Here is a 25,364-nt window from a genome sequence, read left to right on the forward strand (position 1 = left end):
CAGGAGCAGAGGGGCTGCTGTGGGAGATGGGGATGGGGTCCAGGCACGGTCCTCTGTCCCCAGGCCCTTGGCCAGAGGGGTTGTCTCCCCTCTGTCCACACCCCCATCCGTCCCCTCTCCCCATCTGTCCCCTCTCTCAGATCCCTTCCCCCCTCCTTCACTCTGGAATGAGAAAGGAGATGGAAGGGAGAAGAAGGAGTTCTCATTAGAGGAAGGAGGATGAGAGTGGCTGGGCTTCTTTCCGTCAGATTTCCCCCGTCGAGTCTTTTCCTGGCCTGGCCTGCCCAAACTGCACTCCGTACTGGGCAACGTGCGCCAGGCTCTAGACAATCCGCGAAGCCCCGGCGGAGCAGGCCACTACCCGACTCGGCCAGCAGAGGGCGCCACCTCCTTGGGGCCGCCGCGCATTTCAGCTTGCAGGAGGATGGATGCGGACTTGGTACCCAAGACGCGGCCTCCAGGCGGGCGATTAAGAGACCTCCGCCGGCTGCCGGCCCGAGCGCGCAGATGCGTCCAGAGAGAAGCCGGCGACGGGAGGCAGAGCCTATGCGACTTTGCGGTCAGCGGGCCTGACTTTGGCCTTGCAGCCCTGGGCAGATGCCTGGAGCAGGCGCTTGTCCTGGGGGCCTCCAAGGATTCTTAGCGATGCAGACAGGTGCACAGAGTTTCCTGGATGATTTTCTTAGCTTTTTAGTGAGCCTACTAGTGGGAAAATGCACTGAAGCCCTCGGGTTTTATTCTTTGTTATTGTTGGGAGGGTTTATTAATATCAGTGACGGCAGCTCATTCCTGGACAGTAGCTGCCGCCCCCACCCCCCACCCCAGGGTGCCAGGCACAACCCAGTCCTAAGATGGGAGAAATAAGTTTGCTAGAGGAACTTATGGGTCTCCAGATACACACTTGGAGTCTTTGCCCAGCTGAGGACATTTCCAGGACACAAACTACTGGGCGCTGTGCTCAGGACACGTGAGGAGCAAAAATGGACATCTCTTTAAGGACAAAGGATGACAACTCCTATGAAAGACAAGCAAAGTCTCTGAGAAGGAATAAGTGGGTGTGGGAGGGACCCCGAGGATCCCAGGACAGGGGTCTGGGAAGTCCCAGGGAGAGAGGCAAGCACTTCAGTCACAGTGATCTAACCCCTCTTTGGGAGCTTCGCTGATGGTGGATGGAGTTGGAAAATAACCCACCGGCACCAAGATCCGGAGATGTGGGTTCTGATCCTCTCCTGCCTCACACCTGCTGGGTTTCTTGTTGGAATTCAGGTCTTCATTTTTTGCAGACAGATGATACTGGGCGCCTCACCCACAGACAGGTTTGTGGTGGGGCTGGATGGGGTCACGGGCATGCAGGCCCATCCCTGAAGTCATAAGACCAGTGGGGAATGGATCAGGGGGAGCTGTCCTAGAAGTCAGGGCTCAGGTCAGGGAAAGGGAATGGCCATACCTGGAGGTGACTTCAGCCTCTCAAAGGGATGGCTGGGGTGGGGCCACTTTCTGTCCCCTCTGCTTGAGCCCTGATTGGGAGATTCAGATCCTGCAGTTCCCAGAGGAAGAAGAGCCCTTTGTCTAGAGACCCCACCTGTTGGAGAAGGAGACCTTAGAACACATCATTTAGCTTCTGCTGCTGCTGCTAAGTCACTTCAGTTGTGTCCGACTCTATTCAATTTGCTCATCTGTAAAATGGGCAGATCAATGCCTCTGTATCAAGGTTTCTGTGAGGCAGGCAGAGAGCCTCAGGGCAAGCTGAAAAGAGAGGGGAGAGGCAGCAGTTCCCAGAGAGTTAGGGCTGGCCACCCTGAGATCGGGGAGCTGCCAAGGGGACCCTGAGTCCCCAGGCTTCGTGGGCCCTCAGACTGTGCTCACACATACAACAGGTCTAGGATCCACACCTGTGCACACACACAGCCCCTCACTCTCCACAAATGAGTGTGCACAGACCTGGACGCACCACAGTCTGCCAGGCTGGCAGGCCTGGCACGGGTCTTACTAGCGATGTGACCTTGGGCAAGTTCATGGCTCCGATCCTTAATTTTCTCCTCTATAAAACGAGAATAATAATATTTACCTCATTGTGGTGTTAGAGTCCAGTGCAGAGGGTAGGGGTAGCTGCCTTGGGGACTTATTTCAGGCAAATCCATCCTGTTTCCCATGACTCCACCCCCACCCATGCATTGAGTTGTCAGTGAAACAGAAAAGCCCAGAAAGAGCTCAGAGACATCTTTGCTGCCCGCCCTACTTCCCCAGCCCCATGTATCAGGTTGCAAGGGACCCCAGGAAGAAGGCTACACATTTATTACCTAAGCATTTTTGCTAGGAGGCAAGAGAGAGGCAGAGCTAAAATAACCTTACATCCATGGCCTGAGGGTCCTGCTTAGCACCAGCAGTTTTGTCTAAGAAAAGCAAGACCTGAGTCCTCCAGGCCCTAATCTACCCCCTGGTTCTGAGAGAGCAATACCCTTTCTGGAGAGGGAAGACCGAGATCAGTATTTCCCTCGAGTTGCATCCATCCATCCCTCCCACCCACCCAGCCGTCCATCCACCCACCCAGCCGTCCATCCACTCACCCAGCCGTCCACCCACCCACCCATCCATCCATCCATCCATCCATCTGTCCATCCATCCAGCCAGCCATCCGTCCATCCACCCATCCACCCATCCATCTACCCACAAATTCATCCATCCATCCACTTGCCTACTCTGATCCAGCGCTATATCAAATGCTTGAAGGAGAAACACAGAATTATGACATGTGATCCCTGCTCTCTGGATATTCCTGGTCTAGGCAACATTGCTGCAGAGGAACAGGCACAGATTTTTGGAGCCCAGCTTCAAATCCTAGCTCTGTCATTTACTAGAGAGACCTCCATTAGCTTCTCTTTGCCCCAGCTTTCTCATCTGAAAAATGGGCTAATAATTTCTACATTTCATGTTTCTCGTGAGGACAAAATGGGGTGTCATGTAAAGCATCCGGCCTGAGTCAGGCGCTCAGGGACCAGGCCCCACCTCAGGCCCTCTGCAAGCAGGCGCGGGGTAGAAGATGACTGCGGCGATGCAACGGTTTTGACTGCAGTAAGATACCGCATTCACTAGTCCATCTTCACTCCCAACCCTGCCCAGCACGGAGACAGCTCAGCCTTAGGCAGGCTTTCCAGGTAGCTTAGGGATCCTCACCTTTTGCAAAGATGGGAGTTTACAGATTGTTCTAAATGCCCAGCAGGGGCTGGAAGCTGAAGGGTTCGGTGGGCTTGAGTCAGGGAGGGTGGGAGACACAGGGCAGCCAGGTGAAGCCTGGCAGCCCTTCTCTTTGAACCCTTCTCTCATCCTCGCAGAGATGCCTGACACACTTGGCACCAAGAAACATTTCTGAATGAATGCCTGAGCTGGGAAATTCACCCTCTGCCCAGCCTGGCTTTCTTCCCTTGCGCTCCCCGCTTCCCGGAGAGGCGGACCGTTTGTTCTGAGTAGCTGCAGCCAGGTAATCAATCACAGGGACTTTGGGGGCCCCTCTGCTGTTCGGTTGACACCCTGTGGGGACAGGGGACAGTGGCCAGGCATCACAGCAAGCAGCACAGTCACTCTATCCCCGCTGGGGGCAGGGGACACGGGGTAAGGATTCTGTCCGGGGAGCCTGGGGGAAGTGCTGAAAGGGGCCTGAGAGACGCTGAGTGGGGTGCTGATGGAAAACTACAGACTGAGACTCGAGCTTCACACCCCGGCCCTGCGGGGAAGTTCTAGAACACGAAAGGGAAGTCCAGGCCGAGGGAAATTTCCCTTCTCCCCACAACTTCTCCTCCCCCCACTCCAACCACGTGGGGCCAGAGAGACGTCTTTATTGTCCGGAAAGAGACCCTGGCTGTACGGAGTCAAAGATCACGGGCAGCCCTGTACCACTACCGTGAGGACATGGCAGAAACATCAATGAGGACCCTGTTCTAGAGCAGCTCCCCGGGCACACAGGAGGGCACAGACGCTAACTCAGACACCAGTCCACCGCGGGTGGCTGCCAGGCCGTCAGACAAGTCCCGGCTGTGTGCTTACTGCCCAGAGGTCACCAGGGCATCATTGTTGCTGCATGGGACTCCTGCACCCCAGCCCCTGCTTCCGGAAGACCCTCAGCAAACACCAGCAAGTGGCCCGAGACACCAGCAACACCCTTTAGCCCTCCGGGCAGCTCTGTGAGTGAGCGCTGTCAGGTGAGATAAGAGGCTCAGATGCCTGCCCGGCTGACATGACCAGTAGGTGACAGAGAAGGGGGCAGACCCAGGGCTGTCTGCCTGCAAACCTGTGTCCTTTGCGGATGCTGCTTCCCAAGGCATGCTCTGGGCACTGTGTCTAGGAAAATCCCAAGGAAACGGGCCGTGGCTGGGAAGGTCCAGAGCCTGGCCGCGAAACCACAGAGGGCAGGTACTGGTGGAAAAGTCCAGCGGTGATTCACCTCCTCCCTGCCCTGCCCTCCCCACATCTCAGCCTGCAGCCTGGGGGTTGGTAGCACCCACCCTACCGCCCAGTGAGAGAGGGCTGTGCCCAGCCCTGTCCATCCTGTCCGCTTCCCTCCAGAGGAGCAGAAGCCACACCAGAGGGGCGAGGTGAGAGGGGAGGGGAAGGGACAGAGCAAAGGAGGGGAGGGAGGTGGGTCTCTGGGGGGTCGTCCTGAGACAGTGCCTCCACCACCAGCCTGGCTGGGAGGGAGGGAGGGAGGTGGGGGAGGGGGCTGGGGACGGAGGAGACTTCCTGAGCTTGGGTGTTGTAATCCTGGTTCACAGACTCTTGGCCTCCGTCCCTCTTTCTGCTTGCGGCATTTCTCTGCCCCTTCTTTTTCCAACATACTGGCTCATATGCACGTGCACGCACACAGACACACACACAGTCACTTTCTGTCCTGGTTGGGGGGTGGAGGGCGGTCCCAGGACCACGTTGGATGGGATTCTGAGCTGGGAGGAACAGGAGAAGGAGTGGGACAATTTCCTTTTCAGGCTGGGTCTTTTAGCGTCTTCCTGGGGACTCTGCTGGGGACACGGGAGCCCAGGAGCTGGACAAAGGGATGAGGTGAGCGGGATGCAGGATGGGGAGGACTGAGAGCTGCCACAGAGGGCTCAGGGGACCCCCGGGAGGAGGACTGGATGGAAGCGTGTGTCTGGCTATGAGCGAGGCTGGAGGGGAAGTCTGGTGCTGGGGACTCTTAGGACACGGCATCCTCCCCAGCTCCCTGCATCAGCAGCATCTGAGCTGTTCGGGACAAGCCTGTGTCATAGCAGGAGGAAAGTCCTTGGATGGGGTCCGGCCCCAGGGAGCGGGTGAGAGAGAGGTGATCACCGGCTGGAGAGGGAAGGGGAGGCAGGCAGGTGGTGCCCGCAGGTGGGGAGGAAGGCTGGCAGGTGAAGGGCCATGACCTGATCAGACTCCCCACCAGGCAGGCTCCCCGGAGGAGGAGGCTGCGGGCTTGTGCCCTGGGGGTCCACGAGGGCTGAGCCAGGCAGCCCACGGGGTGTGAAGGACTGGACGGGGGAGGGGCTCAGGTCGTGGTGTGGTGCACACAGGTATGTGAGTGCACGGGGACGTGACGGGAGCGGCCCCAGTGTGTGTGCAGAGCGGGAGCTGGTATGTGGGTGTGGGCTGAAGCCGGGGCTGGGCGTCCGGGGCCAGGGCCGCTCCCCCATCGCCGGGCCTGTTGGGCAGCAGCAGCGTTTTCACCTGTGTCCGCTCCTTGGCTGGACACTGGGCAGGTCTCCACCTACCTGCCCAGCCCCTAAAAATGGTGAATGTGGGGCTTGCCAGCCTCTTGAAGAGTTCCTTCCTGGGCAGGGCTGGGCCGGCCGTGGGTGTGGGTATCTTGCCTCTGGAGGCACTGAAGGATGGTGAGATCCTGTTCGCACCCCCACTTTCTGCCCCAGCTGAGCAGAGCAGGTGGCAGCCTGGGCAGGTGACGCCAGGAGCTGGAGAGGTGACAGAGCTGGGGTGAGCCCTTGGAAGGGGGAGTTCTCTGCAAATCATCGAGACTGAGGGTAACACTCTTGCTTAAGTATTCCTGGCAAACGGGCCAGAGGTGGAAAGGCATAGTATGGGCGAGGAGGGCAGGGTGCTGTCCTTTTAGCTTTTAAACAAATATTTACTTATTTGGCTGTGCTGGGTCTTAGTTGTGGCATGCAGAATCTAGTTCCCTGACCAGGGATTGAACCTGGGACCCCTGCATTGGGAGTGTGGAGTCTTGGCCACTATACCACCAGGGAAGTCTCTTTTTGGCTTTTAAAATTAACCCCCCAAAGGGAGAGCTCAGACAGCTTTTATGTCTAACATCTGTCTGGAAAGTTCTTCATTGAGTCTAACTCGAAGCCTGCTTGCTGCAGTTTCAGCCTGTTTCCCCCTTGACTTGCCATGGCTCTGGGCCAGCTTCCTTTCATGTGTTCTTGCTTTCGTCCTGCCATTCTGTATTTCATCCTTACCCATAAATCATGCTCCTCTCGATATTTTCTTTTTTTTTAAAGAAATCAGAGCAAAACTTTTCACATTAGGGTCAGCTTGTATATGTTCTCTTCTCCCAAATCCTGCTCCCACCCTGGGCTCTGAGGTTTGCCCTTGCATCCTGTACTCTCCTCTGGTTTTCCCTTCATTTCCTCCTTTCCCAGGGTTGGGGGGTTCTCCCCATCTCCAGCTGCTGGGGACAACTTGGCCCTGAAACAGCTGCCTCTGGTCTGGGGACAGCAAGCCTTGTCTCCTGGCCGCCCCGTTGGTGACCCTGTGTTCAGGCCCTATGGTGTGGCAAACACAGGCAATCTCTCTCCTTGGCTCTTGTGGATCTCATTTGTGTCCCCTGCTTCCCAATATCACAGTTGAACATGCATCATTGTCGCTTTCAGGGCGACTTAAAGCCCAGAGAGGAGGTGAGACTTACCTAAGAGAACACAGCAACCTGAAGACACAGCTCCCCGCTTACTGTACCGGTAAGTTTGTTCAAATCATTCAAAAATAGTTACTGAGGGTGTCAGGGCCTGTTCCTGAATTTCTCTGAACTTCATTTCATTATTCATAAAACAGAGTTAATAGTAATTCCTAGCACAAAGATTTCTGCGAAGATGAAACTTAATAATGCACATAAACATGTGTATGTTTTGGGCACAGTGCTGACTCAAAGGTTCGCTTCTGTTATTCTGAGCCAGGTCTGGACCAGACCTTGGAGTTCCTATCAGATGCGTCTTCACCCATGTTTTCAAGTCCATTCATTAGTTTGATAAGGATTCAGGGGCCAGTTTTCAGGGTGCCCAGCTTCAATTCTGTACCAACATCCACCATTGGTTCAGGTGTCTCCTGGGGCCAGACACCCTGTTCTTTCCACCTGAGACTTGGTTCTCAAAGCCCCGGGGGTCGGCCTCTTTGTTTTTTCTTCCCTTCTCCCCCAGCCCCTTCCCTGTATCAGAGGCTGAGGTCTTTGATTCCACCAGGCGTCTCTCTCCTCACCTTCCATCCAGAGCCTAGCTTGCCAGGGAAGCCTCCTCGTAGGTCCCAGAACTTGAATTTCTGCCCTGGACATGCTTCCCCACTCCTGGGACAATCTGCACCCTCCAAGTCACCTTCAAAAATTTCCATAACCTCAAATGGCCCTGCCACGCCCTCCTAGCTGACTTGGGCTTGGGCTGTTGCCTGGATTAAAAGGACCAACAAGTAAACAGACGCTTCTTTTAATAAAAAGAATCCCTTGTGTTTCTCTGGAGCCTTGGAGGGACAGAGCCCTTGGTAGCTCCTGGTCACTTTAGTTGCCCAGCACCCCTCGGAGGCAGGGGCGGGGAGGGGGCACGTGGGTGAGTGCCCCCCTCCGCAGCCTAGGTACCTCTTCCTGGCAGCTCCTGGAAACAGAATCGGAGGTGGCCTTGGGCAGAGCGTTGGGAGGGGAGGCAAACAAGGATTCCGGATAGAGCAGGCATCAATTTATCTCCTGGCAGCCGGTAAATGGGCCATGGGAGGGACAGGGGAGAGCAGACAGCGGCAGCCCTTCAGGGTAGGGAGTCAGGAGGAACAATGACCTGCCTGTGATGGGTACTCACTCTGGGTCTCCCTTGAGGGGACACTTGGATTGGAGGGGACCACCCACGTGAGGATCTCTCTGGTGACCCCCTCCACCTCCAGGATCCTTGCCAGCTCTCAGGATGGAGGTTCAACTGAGAGAGGGGGAAGAACCAGGCTTCCCTTGAAGGCCACCCTGACCCCATCTGGCCTCATGAGGTGGCCCCACCTTCCCCTGCCCTCCCAACCAGATGCCCAGAGCGAGTTGGCCCCGTGTTTACCCGGAGGCAATCGATCGTCCTGGCACAGTGACGAGCATGCAGCTGGCCCAGGGAAGACCATGCTGTACCTGGCCACACCAGCCCTTTGACCTCCTGTTGCCCCCAGCAGCCTCTGACCCCTTATGCCTGGAATGGCGCCACTCAATGGACACTGGGGACCTAAGGCAGATGGGCCAGCGGGGATGGCAGCTGGCTGCAAGGATCAAAAGAAACTTGAGATAACGGTCCCCGAGCCTGGGTTTTAATCCCCATCTAGTTCCTGTGTGGTCTCAGGCAAATCACTTTGCCTGCCAAGGCCTGGATTTTCCCATCTGCAAAATGGGCAAATTAAGAACAAACTGCTCCCATTGTAAAGAAACTACCGTTTTTGTTGTTTAGTTGTTAAGTCGTGTCCAACTCTTTCGTGACCCCATGGACTGTATCCCACTGGCTCCTCCGTTCATGGGATTTCCCAGGCAAGAATACTGGAGTGGGTTACCATTTCCTACTCCAGGAGATCTTCCTGACCCAGGGACCGAACCCACATCTCCTGCATTGGCAGGTGGATTCTTTACCACTGAGCCACCAGGGAAGCCCCAAACCACTATACTCCAGTAAAAATTAATAAAAATAAAATAAAATCCAGATGCAGTTCCCATTAAAAAAAATATGCTTGCATTCATAAGGTCCTTCTGTACATTACAGGGAACTCTTTTTGATACTCTGTAATAAGCTATATGAGAAAAGAATCTAAAAACGAATGGTGTATGTATATGTATAACTGAGTCGCTTTGAGTACAGCAGAAAGTAACACAACATTGTAAATCAACCCTATGCCAATAAAATTTTTTTAAAAGCCATAAATAAATACATATGTACATTTTAAAGAGAGCAAACTCTCCCTATTTATTATTGGAGCCATGAGAGCAAAGGGTAACTTGAGGTGCAAATGTCACTGAGAATTTGAGAAGAAAATCTGGTCCAACACTATCAGACAACCTCCCGGCAACGCTGAAGGGTCGGAATGGAGAGAGCAGGGGTGACAGCTCCCCTGGGGTTGCCCAGCTCGTTCCTCTGGTCCCTGCAGGCTGGCCTCTCCCACCATCCTGCCCACGCCCATCTGCAGCCTCCCAGCCCATCCATGGCTGCAGACGACAGAAAAGCGGCAGCTCCCAAGGAGGGGCTTCCGGTGGTCCCCTGGGCCCCTGAGGAGGGCCCAAGGCCAGACCAGGAAGCCGGAGAGCAGGTGAAGGATCGAGGCCAGTGGAACAATAAGATGGAGTTCGTGCTGTCCGTGGCCGGGGAGATCATCGGGCTGGGCAACGTCTGGAGGTTCCCCTACCTCTGCTACAAAAACGGGGGAGGTGAGTTCACTTGAGGTGGGCGCGGTGGGGGAGAGCTGAGGAGCTCCAGTTCCACCACTGGCCTTGGCATTCCCCGCCGTGAAATGGGCTTGATTCCTCAGAACAAGCTCCTCTCCAGGAGGAAGTCAGACATTGAAGGACTCAGTCCCTCACTCAGCTCCTACTGTGGGTCACCCTGCGCCAGGCACTCTGCTAGATACAAAACAGAACACACTCTGGACTACGTTGCAGTGAAGGGCAGCAGGTTACAGACAAACACGTCTGCCGCAGTCTGTCGAGTGGTGACGCGTGGACGGGCTAGAAGCAGAGCAGCGTGGAGGGATGGAGTGGGGAGATATTGGATCAGGAAGGGAAGGGTGAGACATGGGAGGCGAGGGGACCAGGAGAGGGTCTGTCCAGGAGGTGGCCTTTGAGCTGAGAATTGAAGGAGGTGAAGGCGCAAGTTCCAAGGGTAGATTTCAGGTGAAGAACACTCCAAACTCAGGAGACAGCAAGGGCCAAGAGCCAAGGTCAAGTGAAGAGCAGCTGGCCTGTTTGAGGAGGGATGAGGAGGGGAGTGATGGGGCTGGGGGGAGGGTGGGGAAGAGACCAGAGGTCATGGACCTGGACCCTGAGGTTGGGCTCTGAGTGAGACAGGAGCCATTGAGGAATGTTGATCAAATAAGAGGCACGATCCCTATCTAGGATTTTTTTTTTTTAATTAAAGAAGCAATTATACACGTTTTAGCACCAGTAGTAAAAATGAGCAAGGGTGTAATGGGGAGGGGCCAGAGTCACCTTTTTAAGTGTGGCTTTAGTATATTCAGAGAACTGTACAACCATCACCACAACTGATTCTAGAATCTTTCCATCACCCCCAAAAGAAGCCCTGTACCCATCAGAAGTCACTCCCCAGCCCTCTCCCGGCCCGCCCTCAGCAACCACAAATCTGCTTCCTGTGGCTGTGGTTTTACCTGTTTGGAATATTTCACATCAGTGGAATAATTCATTTACATGAGTTTGTTTGTGAGTGGCCAGATTCATTTTTGCCTTTTGAAAACACCTTTATTCTTTTGTGGAAACGACGTATGTGAATATTAGAAATATTCCAGAAAGGTGAAAAAGAAGGAACAGTCTTGTTTAAAAATAGCCATTGTTTAGAAAATCCTTCTAAACACCATTTATATTTAAGTTGACAAATATTTATTGAACATTTACTATGTATCCTGCTCTCTTTTTTAAGCATCCATGATTAATTTTCTTTTTTTAATATTTATTTATTTGACTGAACCCAATCTTTAGTTGTGGCATGTGGGATCTAGTTCCCTGACCAGGGATTGAACCCAGGCCCCCTGCATTGGGAGCACGGAATTTCAACCATAGGACCACTGGGGAAGTCTGTACATTTTTATATGTTTATCAAGTTATGCATAGTAGGTTCTTATTTTTGCAAAAAAAAGAAACATATGTGTATATGTTTATAAGAAAATTGGAAGGATATACTGATAGAAGGGCATCCATTGTGGCTCAACTGATAAAGAATCTGTCTGCCATGCAGGAGACCTGGGTATGATCCCTGGCTTGGGAAGACCCCCTGGAGAAGGGAAAGGCTACCCACTCCAGTATTCTGGCCTGGAGAATTCCATGGACTGTATAGTCCATGGGGTCGCAAAGAGTCGGACATGACTGGGCGACTTTCACTTTCACCTTTCACTGATACAATGCTTTTCTCTTTCCTTCTCATTATACTTTCTATTTTTTCTACACAGTAGCATGCTTGAGAAGCATTGTAACACTGTGGTTACAAGCCCAGGCTCAGGGTCAGACCACCTGAGTTTATGCTTCAGTTTCCTCATCTGTAAAATGGGGATAACATCAGTACCTGGGAGGTTGCTTTGCGAGGGTTTTGATGTCGGTAAAGCATTTAGAAGCAGGCTTTACAATGCAATGAACTATGCATTACTATGCAATGTGTTCACCCAGGCACGCACTTCTGAGATGATGGAGGTGGACACCCTGGGCTGTCATTTCCAGGGTGTCTTTAGGCCTGGCCTCCCACCACGGCCTGCAGGCCAGCGCCTTCGACTGCTGAAACCACATCCCAAGAATAGCCCCCCAGCAGAGGAGTGGCCTCCTCAGAGGAGCCCAATTCAGACCAGAGCCTGAGAGAAGGGAAAACCCTCTGAATATGAGGGGGAAAAAACCCTCTGAATGAGAGGGAAAATAATTTTTCCAAGATATTTTTGTTTGCTAGTTTTCCTCTAAAAAGTAACCTACTTGATAATTTAATAAGCATATCAAGTTATACAGAACACATGTTTTTGGTTCCAAAAATAATAAACTGAATCAGATTTGTGAAGCACATTGAGAAAGTAAATAGTGTGGATATTAGGATTTCCACCTACCTTTTCATTCATTTCCCTTGGAAGGTCTTTCCTATCCTGGGTGGGGTGAGGACCGGAAACTTTCCACCCGCCCTGCTCAGAACTGCCTTGGGCCTCTGGGGGCTGGGGGGGCGGGAGGGACATTGAGGGGTGGCTCAGGCTCAGCCCACCTCCCCTTTCTCCGCAGGAGCGTTCTTCATCCCCTACTTCATCTTCTTTTTCTCCTGCGGCATCCCGGTGTTCTTCCTGGAGGTGGCGCTGGGTCAGTACACCAGCCAGGGCAGCGTCACAGCCTGGCGGAAGATCTGCCCCCTCCTCCAGGGTGAGTGTCCTCCCCCCGCCCCCCTGCAGGCCCCCAGGATCCCCATCCCCACCGCCCCCTTCCCTCATCTACCCTGTGCTGAGGGCTACAGGGGCAGCAGGAAGTATAATCCGGCTTCATAGGACCCAAAGCTTATAAAACCTGGAGGGGGGCAGTCTTCAGGGAAGGACAATACAAAATCATACGCAGGCATGAAACTAGGTCTTAGGAGTCTTAGGAGCAGTGCTTGCAAGTGAGGAGCCCTGGAGCTGAGTCTTCACAGCTTCATGGTAAAATGTGCTCCCAAGCAAATGGCCGGGCCCCCCATGGGCGTCCAATGGTGTAATCACAGTGACCACGGTGATGGGAGAAGGCCTAAGGCCCTGTCGTGCTGTGGTGTCACCTGCTCTTCTTATTTAGAAAAATAAGGAGTAAAGGGTTCTCAGGCCTGTGAGTAAGCCCGGCGGTGTCTCTGTGGCCCCGCGTCCTTCCAGCGCCGCTGACAGCTCCCATGGGTTCCGGGCTGACTCTGATCTCTCAGATCTTCCTGTTCCCCACGCCCGCACCCCCAACCCTGTCCCCAAGGCATTGGGCTGGCGTCCGTGGTCATCGAGGCCTATCTGAACATCTACTACATCATCATCCTGGCCTGGGCCCTCTTCTACCTGTTCAGCTCCTTCACCTCCGAGCTGCCCTGGACCACCTGTGCCCACTCCTGGAACACAGGTACCTGTTGGGTTGGGCCCGGGACTGGGCGGCTGGTGATGGGCCAACAGTGACCCGGCTCCCAGCCAAACCCGCCCCAAGCCGAGATGTGGGGGCTGCTGGGGGCCACTCTGCGGGCCAACCCCGGAGGGTCACTCAACCAACTGCCCTGACAGCCGACAGCCCCGTGGGACTGTGGGTGATAACTGGCTGCCAGGCGCTAACTGCCCCCACCGTCCACCCACTGAGCCAGTGTTTACCGTGGGCCTACTGCGCGCCAGACCCCGGAGACCAGAGGGTAGGCCCGGCTGGGCCCCCATCACTGGGGAGCACAGTTCCACAGGGTGGGTGAGGGGACAGGCCTGACGTCTGGATGGGGTCAGAGGTGGCCGGTGGGGGGCCCAGAGGAGCAGCAGTCAGATTTGGCGGGAGAGGGGGCTGGGCTTCCCGAGGGGGAACTCCTGACACTGGAAAGCGGGGACTCCTGAGGACTGGGAATGATGGGGCCAGCAGGCCAGAGGGTGGGGGACAGGATGTGAGGGCGTGTCTGCCTGCCTGACCCACTGCGGTCACCCCCTTGTCCCCCACAGAGCATTGCATGGACTTCCTGAACCACTCCGCAGCCGGCGCCACGAGCCCGTTGGAGAACGTCACGTCCCCCGTCATGGAATTTTGGGAGTAGGTAGCAGGCCTGGATGTGCCTCCGGGGGGGCCCAGGGGAGGGAATTTGGGTGCCCGGGGCCTGGGATGTGGGGTGCAGGTGTATGCCTTTCCAGCACTCACCCCCCATCACCAAGAGATGAGGGACCCTCACATACCTACCGCCCACACCCTCACGCTCACCCCACACCCCCGTGTCCACTGAGACTCACATGGATGTGAGTGACTCCGTGTGAGTATCCACGCGACTCCCATCCCACTCAGGCCTGCTCACCCTCCCCCACCCGCACCCACACATCCAGCTGCTCCTCGCAGCTCAGGAGACCAGCCCTGCGCACCTTTCCGGCTCTGCGTGCCCTGACATCCTGGCGGTAGCTTGAACTTGGCCCGAGTGGGAGTATTTACAAATTGGCAAATGTCTACACTCATCCACACTCACACCTGCACCCTCCACTCGAGCACTTACACCCTCTCCCACATCCACACGTGTCCACCTTTGTGCTTACAGAGTCTACCCCACACACACACACACACACACTCACCTCGGCACACACGTAGCTGCCAACACTCTCCCAAGGGCACCCGCCCAGCCCCCACTCACCCTCACGCCCTCCAACCCTTGACCCACACATTCCTGTCACCCGTCACCTGCCAACCCCAACGCACACCAGTCCCTCTGCTCCCCAGGCATCTGCTCACACACCTGCTCACCAGCTCTGCCCCACCGCGGGTTCCTCACCTGTCTCTGTCTCTCTCTGCACAACAGAGAAAGCTGGATGAGTTAGACAGACATACCTGTGGCATTTCGTGATTTGGTCTCCTAATGACCAAGGGCTTAAAGACCACAGTGGGGAATGTGCTGTCCATGGGGCAGGGGAGGGGCAGGGTTTGGGGTGGCCTGGATGCTGAGGTCCGTGGAGTCAGCTCTGAGGATCAGGACACCTGATGACGGAGGAGGTGGCTTGCTGTCCCCTCGGCCTCACCTGGTGGTGTAACCCCGCCCCACCCCTCTTCTGCAGGAGACGTGTTCTGAGCATCAGCCCTGGCATCCAGCACCTGGGCAGCCTGCGCTGGGAGCTGGCCCTGTGTCTCCTGCTCGCCTGGGTCGTCTGCTACTTCTGCATCTGGAAGGGAGTCAAGATCACGGGCAAGGTGAGGGGCTTGGGCTCCGGGCACACTCTTTGTGGCCCCCAGAGTCTGCAGGGACCCCACCACCACCACCACGGCATCCCCCTGGACACCTGAAAGAGAAAGTAGTGAAGGGAGGGGCCTGCTGAGAACAGGGGACGTCCCGGGAAAGGGGTTTAGCTCAACACTGGGGAAAGTCTTTCTTCTTTGATATGACTGTCAAAGGCCTGTATATATAAGCAAGCAACCTGCAGGGTGAAATAAGCCCTCCCCAGCCTCCTTCCGCCCCAGTTTGGCCTGCTGATGTGTGTCTTACCCTGTGCCGGGGAGCCCCAGACCCCCCGGAACATGCGAGGGAGGGGTGGCAAGTTTCCTGCGCTCACCACCTCACAGGAGGCTCGCGCTGTCTGGAGAGGGGTGACCTTGGCCTCCCCCCGCAGGTTGTCTACTTCACAGCTACGTTTCCCTACCTGATGCTGGTCATTCTGTTGGTTCGAGGCGTCACCCTGCCCGGAGCCTACGAGGGCATCATCTACTACCTGAAACCAGATTTGCTTCGGCTCAAGGACCCCCAGGTAGGAACCTCTCTGGGGACCCTTATCCTAGGCGTCTCCCGCCCCAAACCAGATCCGGACTTCTAAAAACCTCTGGTTGCTTTTCCCTTGGTGTAGAGGCAAAATATGCCCGCCACAGAAAAGAGAGATAATATAGAAGAAAACTATAAAAAGAGGAACTAAACACCTCTTTTAATCCCACCACTCAGTTATAACCTCTGTTAGCATTTTAGTCTGTTTTCTTGCAACATTTTTTTCTGGCTGGGTGCGTGTGTGTGTGTGTTCACATACTCGTGAAAATTATATGTGGAGGTAAATATATTTTCAGTTAAATGACAGTGGAAGCATCTTCCGTGTTATTAAATCCATTTGTAAATGTCATCTTACCACTTGCATAGTGTTTCCTCCGTCCACCATCCCTCCACTCCCTCGTTCAGCCAGGATGGACCATGGTTCCAGAAGTCCACGGTCGACACTAGCTGCTGCCCCGGAGCTAGTGTGGACAGCACACACACACGTGATGTCTGCTGCGTGTTCAGGAGAGGAGGAGGAAGACCCGCTGGTGGACGTGGGATGCTCTGAGGGGAGGCAGAGTGGCCGCTCTTCGTGGGGGGCTGTGTGGTCACGCACACCAGGCTCCCTGCAGGCTCCCCCCATCTTTTCGCTACTTCCTTGGGGTCTCTCTCCCTTAGGTGTGGATGGACGCGGGCACCCAGATCTTCTTCTCCTTCGCCATCTGCCAGGGGTGCCTGACGGCCCTGGGCAGCTACAACAAGTACCGCAACAACTGCTACAGGTGAGCGGGGATGGGGCCTGGGGGTGGGAGGGGGCCTCCCTCCTTTGTGATCGGAGATGGAGGGGCGGGTGGGGGGCCCAAGCTGCACAAATCCGACCCTGCGGTCCGCTTTCCAGACTCTTGTCCCTCCCTTCCCGGTACGTGGCCTCGGTCTCTGTCCCCCCACCTCCTTTTCTCCCTCCCCTTCACCGCTGTCTCTGGATCTCCTCGCACACTGGGCTTCCTTCTCTCTCTTCCTTCCTGTTTCCCGCAGGGACAGCATCGCGCTCTGCTTCCTCAACAGTGGCACCAGCTTCGTGGCCGGGTTTGTGGTCTTCTCCATCCTGGGCTTCATGTCCCGGGAGCAGGGCGTGCCCATCTCTGAGGTGGCCGAGTCAGGTGGGTGCTGCCTGGGACCTGGAGGGAAGGATGGGCAGGGAACAGAGGGTGGGGTGGGGGTGGGGGTCCCGGAAACTGGATACTAGGAAACTTTCAGCATTGGGTGGGCAATGCTTGGCACAGAGCAGGACCCCAAAACCAGGGGAGGGAGGAGGGAGAGGTGAACGGATGGGATAATGGGAGGATGAGCGGAAAGTGTGCTCCCCAGAGTGGCGGATGGGCTCAGCCAGCACACGCAGGCATACATACACGTGCACATGTGCGTGCGGGTGGGCCCCCCTGATGCTGTGTGTGCCCGGCAGGTCCCGGCCTGGCCTTCATCGCCTTCCCCAAGGCCGTGACCATGATGCCCCTGTCCCAGCTGTGGTCCTGCCTCTTCTTCATCATGCTTATCTTCCTCGGGCTGGACAGCCAGGTTTGCCCCACCCCCACCCCCTTGCCCCCACCCTGCGGTCCCCTTCCCAGCTTCTGTGCTCCCTGCCAGGACTTTCCCTAGCCCCCTGGCCCCAGCCCAGGGTTGTTCCCCTCCATCCCATGACCAGGACCCGTCCTTGAGGTTGGGGTGGGGGGTACCCCTGGCCTAGGGACCCTCTTCTGTGAGGGGCTGCCTTCTTTGCCCACCCTGCCCTGCCTCCACCCCCAGGCCTGACCCTTCGCAGACATGGACATGCCCTCCCAAACATCCCTCCCACATGCTCAGGCCACCCAGCCTCCCCCTCCCCCTTCCAGCTGGGACCCTCTGTGGTGGAGACGTGGGCTGGCCTCACCCCAGCTCTGACCCCTGTGCCCCTGACTCTGCGGGTCAGCATGGGGGTGGGGGGCAGGGAGCAGGTGTGGGCAGTGACCCCTCTCACCAGCCCCCTCCGGCCCACAGTTTGTCTGTATGGAGTGCCTGGTGACGGCCTCCATGGACATGTTCCCCAGGCAGCTCCGGAGAAGCGGGCGGCGGGAGCTCCTGATCCTTGCCATCGCGGTCACGTGCTGCCTGATCGGGCTCTTCCTGGTCACTGAGGTGAGCGGCAGGGGCGGAGCCTCCCTGTGAGATTGGAGGGACCACACGGTCAAGCCTTCCTGTATTGGTTTCCTCTCCTTTGGTTTCAGGTGACAGAAACCAAACACAAGCTGGCTTAAGCAGGAAAAGGAACTTTTTGAGTCAGGGAACCGATAAGTGTAGATGTTTGGTTTCAGGCACGGTTGGATCCAGCAGCCCCAGTGACATCATCAGAGATGCCCCCCCTCCCTTTCCTCTGCTGTCATTCTTGAGCAGATTTTCCTCCTGGGATGTTACAGATGGCTGGGGCAGCTTCGGGCTTCCCTTGTGCCACCGGCCAACCCTGGGGACACAGGGCCCTTTTCCTGAGAGTTAGCTGTGGCTCCTCTTCAGGCCTGAAACAGGGGAGTGGGGTGCACACATTCACAGTGAGGTGGCCACAGCACAGCACCTTCCAGAAGGTGGGATTCTGGGCAGACAACACAGTGGATCTCCACCACAGTCCCCGGGGTCCTCACTGAGGTCAGAGACGGTTGTCAGATGAGGCCTGGAAGGCAGGGACAGGCAGGGCAAACTCTAGCTGCAAGGGACGACTTCCTTGGGCCGAGCAGGGTGGCAGCCCACAAGGTGGGCATCTGTCTTCTCTGGCGGGGCAGGGTGTGTCCCCTGCCACCCACCCCGGCCCTAGGGGAAGTTGAAGCCTCAGCTCCATCCCCTGCCTGCAGGGCGGGATGTACCTCTTTCAGCTGTTTGATTACTACGCCTGCAGCGGCACGTGCCTGCTCTTCCTTTCCGTGTTTGAGGTGATCTGCATCGGCTGGGTGTATGGTAAGTGGTGGCGGGAGCCTTGGGGTCCCTGGAAGGGCTGGATCTGCCCCAGGTAAGGACCGGCAAGCTGGCCTTCTGGTCTTTGTGGCTCTTTGAGTTGCTGTCTTGGTTCTTAATTTTTTTTAATATTTATTTTGTATTTATTTATTTGGCTGCTCTGGGTCTTAATTGTGGCATGAGAACTCTTAGTTGCGGCATGTGGGATCTAGCTCCCTGACCAGGGATCAAAACCCAGGCGCCCTGCCCTGGGAGCACATGAGTCTTAGCCACTGGACCCTCAGGGAAGTCTCTGCCCTGGTTCTTTTTACTTGAGGTTTATCCATCACTGGGAACCCAGGCATTTCTCATTACAGCAGGCGGAGCTGGGCTTGGGACAAGCCTGGGTTCCTTGAATAGTGAGAATAATTATGAATACCTGGAGTCTGGGCTGCATATGCTGCCCCTGCCCAGTCCCCCGCACAGTTCAGTGGCCCCCTTGCTGTTCTGCTGCTTTTACTTGAAACCGAATCTGTCTCTGTGATGCAATAAGCATCTGTGTGGCCGCTGAGCCCACTCTGGCTCACACCCTCCCGTGTGTTAGGACGTGGGTCTTCATCCCTAGACGGGATGCCCTGGGAGGTGAGGGGGCTCCCTGTTGGTCCCGAGTGTCACTCCTGTGTCCTGATCCAGTTTCCCCCACACGGTGGGGTGGGGAGGACAGAGCAGGCAAGTCCTTCCCCAAACCCACCCGCTGCCCCTGTCCTGTCCTCACACTCTCCCTACACCCACCTGGGCAGGGGCCGACCGTTTCTATGACAACATTGAAGACATGATTGGCTACCGGCCATGGCCCCTGGTGAAGATCTCCTGGCTCTTCCTGACCCCTGGCCTTTGCCTGGTATGTGCCCGTCAGGGCCCCCTATGTCTTCTCCTGCCTCTCCAGTCAATTCCGGGAGATGAGGGGCAGGGGGCTGAGTCTGGGGCTCCTTGGGGAGCAGGTCCGTGCCCCCTCTTGTGTGCTGGTTCCCCTGCCCCTCTTTTCTCACTGTCTCTTGGTTTCATGAGCACTACCATCCAGCCTAGTTCCAGCTCTATCCCTTCCTCTGGCAACTCCGTCGGTCTGTCGATCTGCCTGATGTTCCAGCCGCTGGTCTACTTCTGCCTGTCTGCTTGGAGCATCTCCGTCTCCCCTCCCTTCCTTCTCGATGTGACTGACACCTTGGCCCACCATCTGCGATGGCTTCTACTCTCCACCTCCAGAAGCACCAGTGTATCTAACTATGCTCTGTCCCCAATGAGAGGGTTCACAGGCCCCCTCCTGCATCTGCATCTGCCCCTCCCCCTGTCTCTCTAGGCCACTTTTTTCTTCTCCTTGAGCAAGTACACACCTCTCAAATACAACAATGTCTATGTGTACCCGGCCTGGGGATACTTCATCGGCTGGTTCCTGGCTGGCTCCTCCATGGGCTGTGTCCCACTCTTCATCATCGTCACTCTCTTGAAGACCCGGGGTTCCTTCAAGAAGGTAAGGGCTGGGACAGTGGCACTGAGGAGGTTGGACAATGAGCAGGGCATCGTGGCTGGGGCAGCTCTGAGGGCAGGCAGCCCTTCTGTCTAACAGAATGTTAAGGAGAAGGGTCTTTGAAGACCCATGGTTTCATTTTCAGAAATGGTCAAGAGTCCTAGACCTTCAGAATCTGACCTCCAGATTATCTGGGCAGGCTGACCAAGAGCAACTCTCAAAGGGTTAAGGGGTGTGTGTGCATGTTAAGTCACTTCAGTTGTGTCTGACTCTTTGTGACCCTATGAACTATAGCCCACCCGGCTCCTCTGTCCGTGGGGATTCTCTGGGCAAGAATACTGGAGTGGGTTGCCATTTCCTCCTCCAGGGGGTCTTCCCAGGGATCGAACCTGCGTCTCTTACATCTATCTGCATTAGCAGGGAGGTTCTTTACCACCAGCACCACCTGGGAAACTAAGTTATAAACAAGACCTTAAAGGTGCCAGACACAGTGGGTCACAGAGCACAGATTCCTGCTCCTGGAAATTGGTGACCAGCAGCCATGGTTCATCCACACAGTTTCCCAGCTTTTCTCCTTCTCTTATACCTGTGCGAACCCTATGCAAAAGGCTCCCTGCTCAGGGTGTAGGACATGCCTTCCTGGAAGACTTAGAGCCAGTGTAATGTATGTAATGTAGAGCCAATGTAATGCCACAAAGACATTACATATGTGGGAATCTGTCTCACCTACAAGTCACAGAAAACCCCACTGCAATAAACAAACAGGCTTAGTGTCTTCTTACACATGAAGAAAATCAGAGTTAGGGCTTCTAGCATTTGTTTCGGCTGCCTAAAGAGGCCATTAAGGACCATTCCTGCACTTTCATCCTGCTCATGTTGTCCTTTCATCATCATACTTATCACCTCATGGTCACAAGAAGATGGTCATGATTCCAGTCATCACATCTGCATTCAAGGCAAGGAGATGGCATCAATAGCAATAGTAACAGTAGTAGTACTGCTGGGAAGAAAAATGATAGACATTTACCGAGTATTTGATAGCAGTAGCAATAAGAATAGTTATAACAAGAACAAAATAGACACTGACTGAACACTGATCCTGTGCCAGGCACTGTTCTGAGGTGTGGTATCTGACAGACGGGACGCTGAGTGGTTCAGTGGGTTGCCTGTGGCTGCATAGATGTCAGGACTGTCACCATGTCACTGCCTCCTCTCTCTTTTCGAGATCTGTGCTCATTCATTCAGTCTCACTGTACTGAGCTTCCCCCACGGGCGGGCTCTGAACTCAGCCCTGGGGACACAGACATGAAGACATATTGTCTTTGCCTCTCTTGCCAACAGCACCACTGATGCCCTCTTCTCCCCACAGCGCCTGCGGCAGCTCGTCACCCCTGACCCCAGCCTGCCGCAGCCCAAGAAACACCTGTGTCTGGATGGTGGCAGTGGCCGGGACTGCGGGCCTGCCCCACTTAAGGAGGGCCTCATGGCTGGGGAGAAGGAGACGCATTTGTAGGATGTACCCGGAAGCCAGGTGGCTCTTGTGCCCCCAGCGGACAGCTTCACCTCTGCCCCCTCCCGCAGCCTTGCCGAGAAACTCTGTGCTGTCCGTGGGCAGCCCCTCCCGGGGCTGGAGCATGCCGTGTTGGCATTCAGCATCTGATCTGAGCCAGAGGTGGTCTTCCTGAAGCCCGCTGTCTGATTATGACAACTGCAGTGTGCACGGGGGCGCGTGCCCTCTGTGGGGGGCTTCCTCTTACCATCTCTGGGCTTGGAGAGGGTAGAGCCATGTCAGACGTGACCACTGACACCCATGCTGGATCCCGATGTTCTGCTGGAGGGGACCCTTCACCTGGCTTAGCGTCCTGGAGTCTACGGGGAGGAACCAAAGAAAGACACAGCCACTGTTGTCTGGCATTTTCCTGGGGACGGGATCTCCAGGCGTCCCCAGCTCCAGCCCGCCTTGCAGCGTTGTCCTCGATGCATGGAGTGTGGGGGTGGCAGGGGCTCGGGGTGGCACAGCCTGCACCCGGGACAGACATTCCCCAGCTCATGACCTTCTGAAAACAGAGCTCCTGGCAGCTGTTTGCTGTTCTGCCTTTGTCCCAACCCTGACGTCGTGGACGAGGAAGCTGAGGACCTGAGAGACAAAGTCCCTTTTGCAGTTCACACAGCTGCTCAGGGCCAGAGACACGGCTAAAGCCTCCTGCTCTCAGGCCAGTGGCTCCCCTCACCTCCCTTTCCTGCCTTGTTAACAAGCCCCATGGAGCGCTTGCTGCCTGTGCGAACCTTTTCTCTGTCCATTGTGGTTCTTGGGGTGGGAGAGAGAGGGTCCCCTCTGTGGGGGTGAGCAGCCCCCCAGGTTGGCAGCCCCCCTTTGGCAGTTCCTCCGCCAGCCCACACCCCTCTGACCAGATTTCCTCCCTGGACTTTTGTCTTCTCCCCACATTCCACCCTCTCCACCAGAGGATGCCTTGGATCTGTGAGAGACCCCCAGTCTCCCACAGAGAGGTGGGGATGCCACTTTCCCCAGGCCCCTGCCAAACCATGCCAGACCCTTCCCTGGCTGGGGGAGGCTTCCTGGAGGAAGAAGGCTTCCTGGAGGAAGAAGGCAGGGCTTAGATAAGCTGTGAGGTCGTGCGCCAAAGGGAAGGGGGGAGGGTGAGCAGGGATGGGGTGGGCCACTTGGGGACAGTGTCCTGGGGAGGACCTGGGGGCTGGAAGAAGGGAAGCCACCTGCAGTGATGTGTAGGTAGAAGTCACCACCTGGTGGCTGGGGTAAAAGTCTGTGGTCCAGCCAGGGTGAGCTCCATCCCCACTGCCCAGCATCCTCAGAGCATCCACTATCCTTTGCTCAGAACTTGGAGGACTTCTCAGCTTGTGAGAACAAGGATGCTGGCACGCCAGGAACAAGCAGATGTCCAGACTCCTGGGTTCTGGATGGCCCCTTCTGCCTCCCTCTGGACTGCTTGTGCACCGCGGCAGTTAACTGGCTAGTTGGTGGGTGAAGAAGGCCGTCCAGGGATAGAGAGGAACTCGGCTCCAGCCGGATTCCTCTTTTCCAGGACTGGGGACCTCAGAGGGGCAGGCATGGTGCTCTCCGCTGCCACCTGGTGGCGGACGGGAGCAGGGCCCCCTCCCTGGTCTGGCCTCCCACCTCCTGAGGCCCCCTCGCCCCTGCCCTCGCTGGACGAATGGACTGGCTGAGCATTTCCTCTTCCCTGTGCAAGCTAGCGCCCTCTGGAAACGAAAACTTCCCACACCCTCCTCCTCACCGCCGCAGTGGGTGTTCCCACGAGGGTCCGCTGGCTTTGGGACAGCCCTGCTGCCGGGGGCGTGGGGTGGAGGCCAGCAGGCTTCTCAGCCGCCAGCCACCTGCCCCGAGTATGCCGAGTTATGCAGCCGGGTCCTCAATCTGGAGACCTTTGCTGTGGGCGGCAGGCAACTCTGCACACGGGGGGCGGGGGGCGGGCAGGGGCTCTCTCCAACTCCTTTCCGGGGGGCGGGGTGGGCATGAGCTGGGGTGAGGGTATGGTGGGTCAGGTGGGAGAGTGGCTTAGGGGGTCTGCCCGCCCCCTTAGTGGTGGACAGGGATCATGGCAGTTGGGTTTTGGCTTTTAGCATCTTATGGTTCATGACTTGCCCCAGCTGTGCAGGCAAGCTGCTAGTTTCAGTTCCTCACAGTTTCTTTGTATCTGTTACTTGAAGAGATGAGGGGACACCTGTCCAGGTACATGCACTGTGGTAAAGGGCCTCAGGTTCCCAGTCTCCGCCTGTCTCATAACCTGCTTCCTTCCAGGTCTGACATCCAGGGACTCTGTGGCCCCCTGTGATGGTGGACAAGGCTTCCTCATGCTTGCTGTACATTCATTCCTGGTGGGGTTGGGGTGCGGGGTGGGGGAAGCTGCTCCCCACCCAGATGTCTTGGGAGGAGAGGGGATTGAGGGGTTTCTGGGGGGGAGCAGTAGGCCTGTCCAGGGGTGTTGGGAATGTGGGAACATGAGCTGGCCCTCCTGGTGGTCTCCATCCCTGTGGCCAGTTCCCACAATTTTTCCAGAGTTTGCCTTGAGGTTTCAGGGTCGTGGGAGCAGGAAGTGCTGAGGTGCTAGGGGCAGCCAGTGGGGTGAGGGTTCCTGGTTCTCCTGGGAAAGAAGCCACCAGACCTGCAGGGGGGATGGGAGGAGGGGTGAGGAAAGAGTTCCCATCCCTCCTCCCCATCTCCCAAGCCCAACTCCCTCATCCTCTGGCCTCCCCGAGAGTGGAATTTTCCTGGTAGGACCAGTTCTGACTCCAAGCTGGGTCTTGGAGCTGATTTTGAACTGGACAGCCTTCTTGGGGAGTAAAGCAGTGCAAGTGTTTGTCGCTCACTCGTGTCTGACCCTATGCAACTCCATGGACTGTAGCCCACCAGGCTCCCTTGCCCATGAGATTTCCCAGACAAGAATGCTGGAGTGGGTAGTCATTCTCTTCTCCAGGGGATCTTCTCCACCCAGGAATCAAACCCAGGTCTCCCATACTGCAGGCAGACTCTTTACCTTCTGAGCTACTAGGGAAGCCCATGGTTCTTGACAAGGGGAGGGGTGAGGATAAGAAGGCAGCTTGCATTTCCAGGCCGCTGGGCTCCAGCTGGGTCTCGCCTCCTCATGCGGGGAGTGCTCTCCTGACCCGTCCTGGTGCAGGGTCTCTCCCAAGGCCAGCAGTGTCAGCCTAGGCCCCTCCCAGCCAGGCTTCCCCCTGGGATGGGTGCTCTTCTGGGTGCCTCCTGCACCTGGCCCGCCTGCCATGTCCTCCTCGGTGGCTCGCTCTCGGGTCAGAGGACATGGATTTGCTGGGAGGTGTGAGGAGCAGGTGAGCAGACCTGCTGTCAGGCAGCTTCCAGGTGGCCGGGGGCACGTGGAGCCCTAGAAGGAAGCAGCTTCAGGCACATGCATGGAGGGACTGGGCAGTGGGGGGCCTGGTGACAGAGCAGGCATCCCCCAGAGCAGTCAGAGACTGGTGGGCCGCATGAGCAGACCTGGGTCACCCCTCAAGGGGCCCTTCTCCCCACTCCCATCTCAACCCAGGCCTGAGTCTGCACCTCCTGCTCTAAACCACCCCCTTTGGAACACCGTCCTTCTAGTTGGTGCCATGTTAATTACTTTGTGTCCAAAATATGGTGCTTGGTGGGAACTCCGGGAAAGCAAGGGTCAGTCACCACATCTGTGGAAGCCAAGGCAGGGAGGGGGGCATCTGCCAGCCCTGCTATAAGAGAATCAAACTGTGACGACTTTATCTGCTCTGTGCTGAGGTGGGAGAGGTCATCAACCCCAGAATCTGGAGCTAAAGGCCGTGGGGTCCATCCTGTTACTATTCTAAATGGCAAACCTGAGTCCTCTTGGACTGGGGTGACGAGGAGGAGGTGGCCAGTGTGGGCACCTTTCCTCGCTGCTGGCTAGTCTTCTGGGGTCCTCCTGCAGAGACCCAGCCCTTAGCACTGCCCACACCAAGCCCTCAGGCTTTAGGAGCCGCCCGACTGCACGCTCCCCACTCACTTCCTTTCC

The 25,364-nt window shown here is 56.3% G+C and overlaps 1 protein-coding gene across 2 annotated transcripts; it reads left to right on the plus strand.

Annotated features, from left to right (window-relative positions):
* The first annotated feature begins 3,882 nt into the window (after window positions 1-3,882).
* SLC6A12 (solute carrier family 6 member 12) lies at window positions 3,883-22,079 on the plus strand. 2 transcript variants are annotated; one of them, XM_061124055.1, is made up of 16 exons: window positions 3,883-4,196; window positions 6,858-6,941; window positions 9,346-9,622; window positions 12,173-12,307; window positions 12,872-13,012; window positions 13,582-13,669; window positions 14,671-14,803; window positions 15,220-15,354; window positions 16,026-16,129; window positions 16,383-16,507; window positions 16,810-16,922; window positions 17,382-17,519; window positions 18,224-18,326; window positions 19,103-19,203; window positions 19,660-19,830; window positions 21,197-22,079. In XM_061124055.1, exons 3-16 carry the CDS (start codon window positions 9,400-9,402, stop codon window positions 21,338-21,340), a joined length of 1,854 nt encoding a protein of 617 aa, XP_060980038.1. In that variant the 5' UTR covers window positions 3,883-4,196; window positions 6,858-6,941; window positions 9,346-9,399; the 3' UTR covers window positions 21,341-22,079. The 2 variants fall into 2 exon arrangements, with proteins under 2 accessions (XP_060980038.1, XP_060980039.1); XM_061124056.1 differs by lacking the exons at window positions 3,883-4,196; window positions 6,858-6,941 and adding an exon at window positions 7,895-7,940.
* Window positions 22,080-25,364: the final 3,285 nt, after the last annotated feature.

The sequence above is a fragment of the Dama dama genome, chromosome 22 (genome assembly GCF_033118175.1).
Source record: "Dama dama isolate Ldn47 chromosome 22, ASM3311817v1, whole genome shotgun sequence".
Taxonomy (NCBI): Eukaryota; Metazoa; Chordata; class Mammalia; order Artiodactyla; family Cervidae; genus Dama; species Dama dama.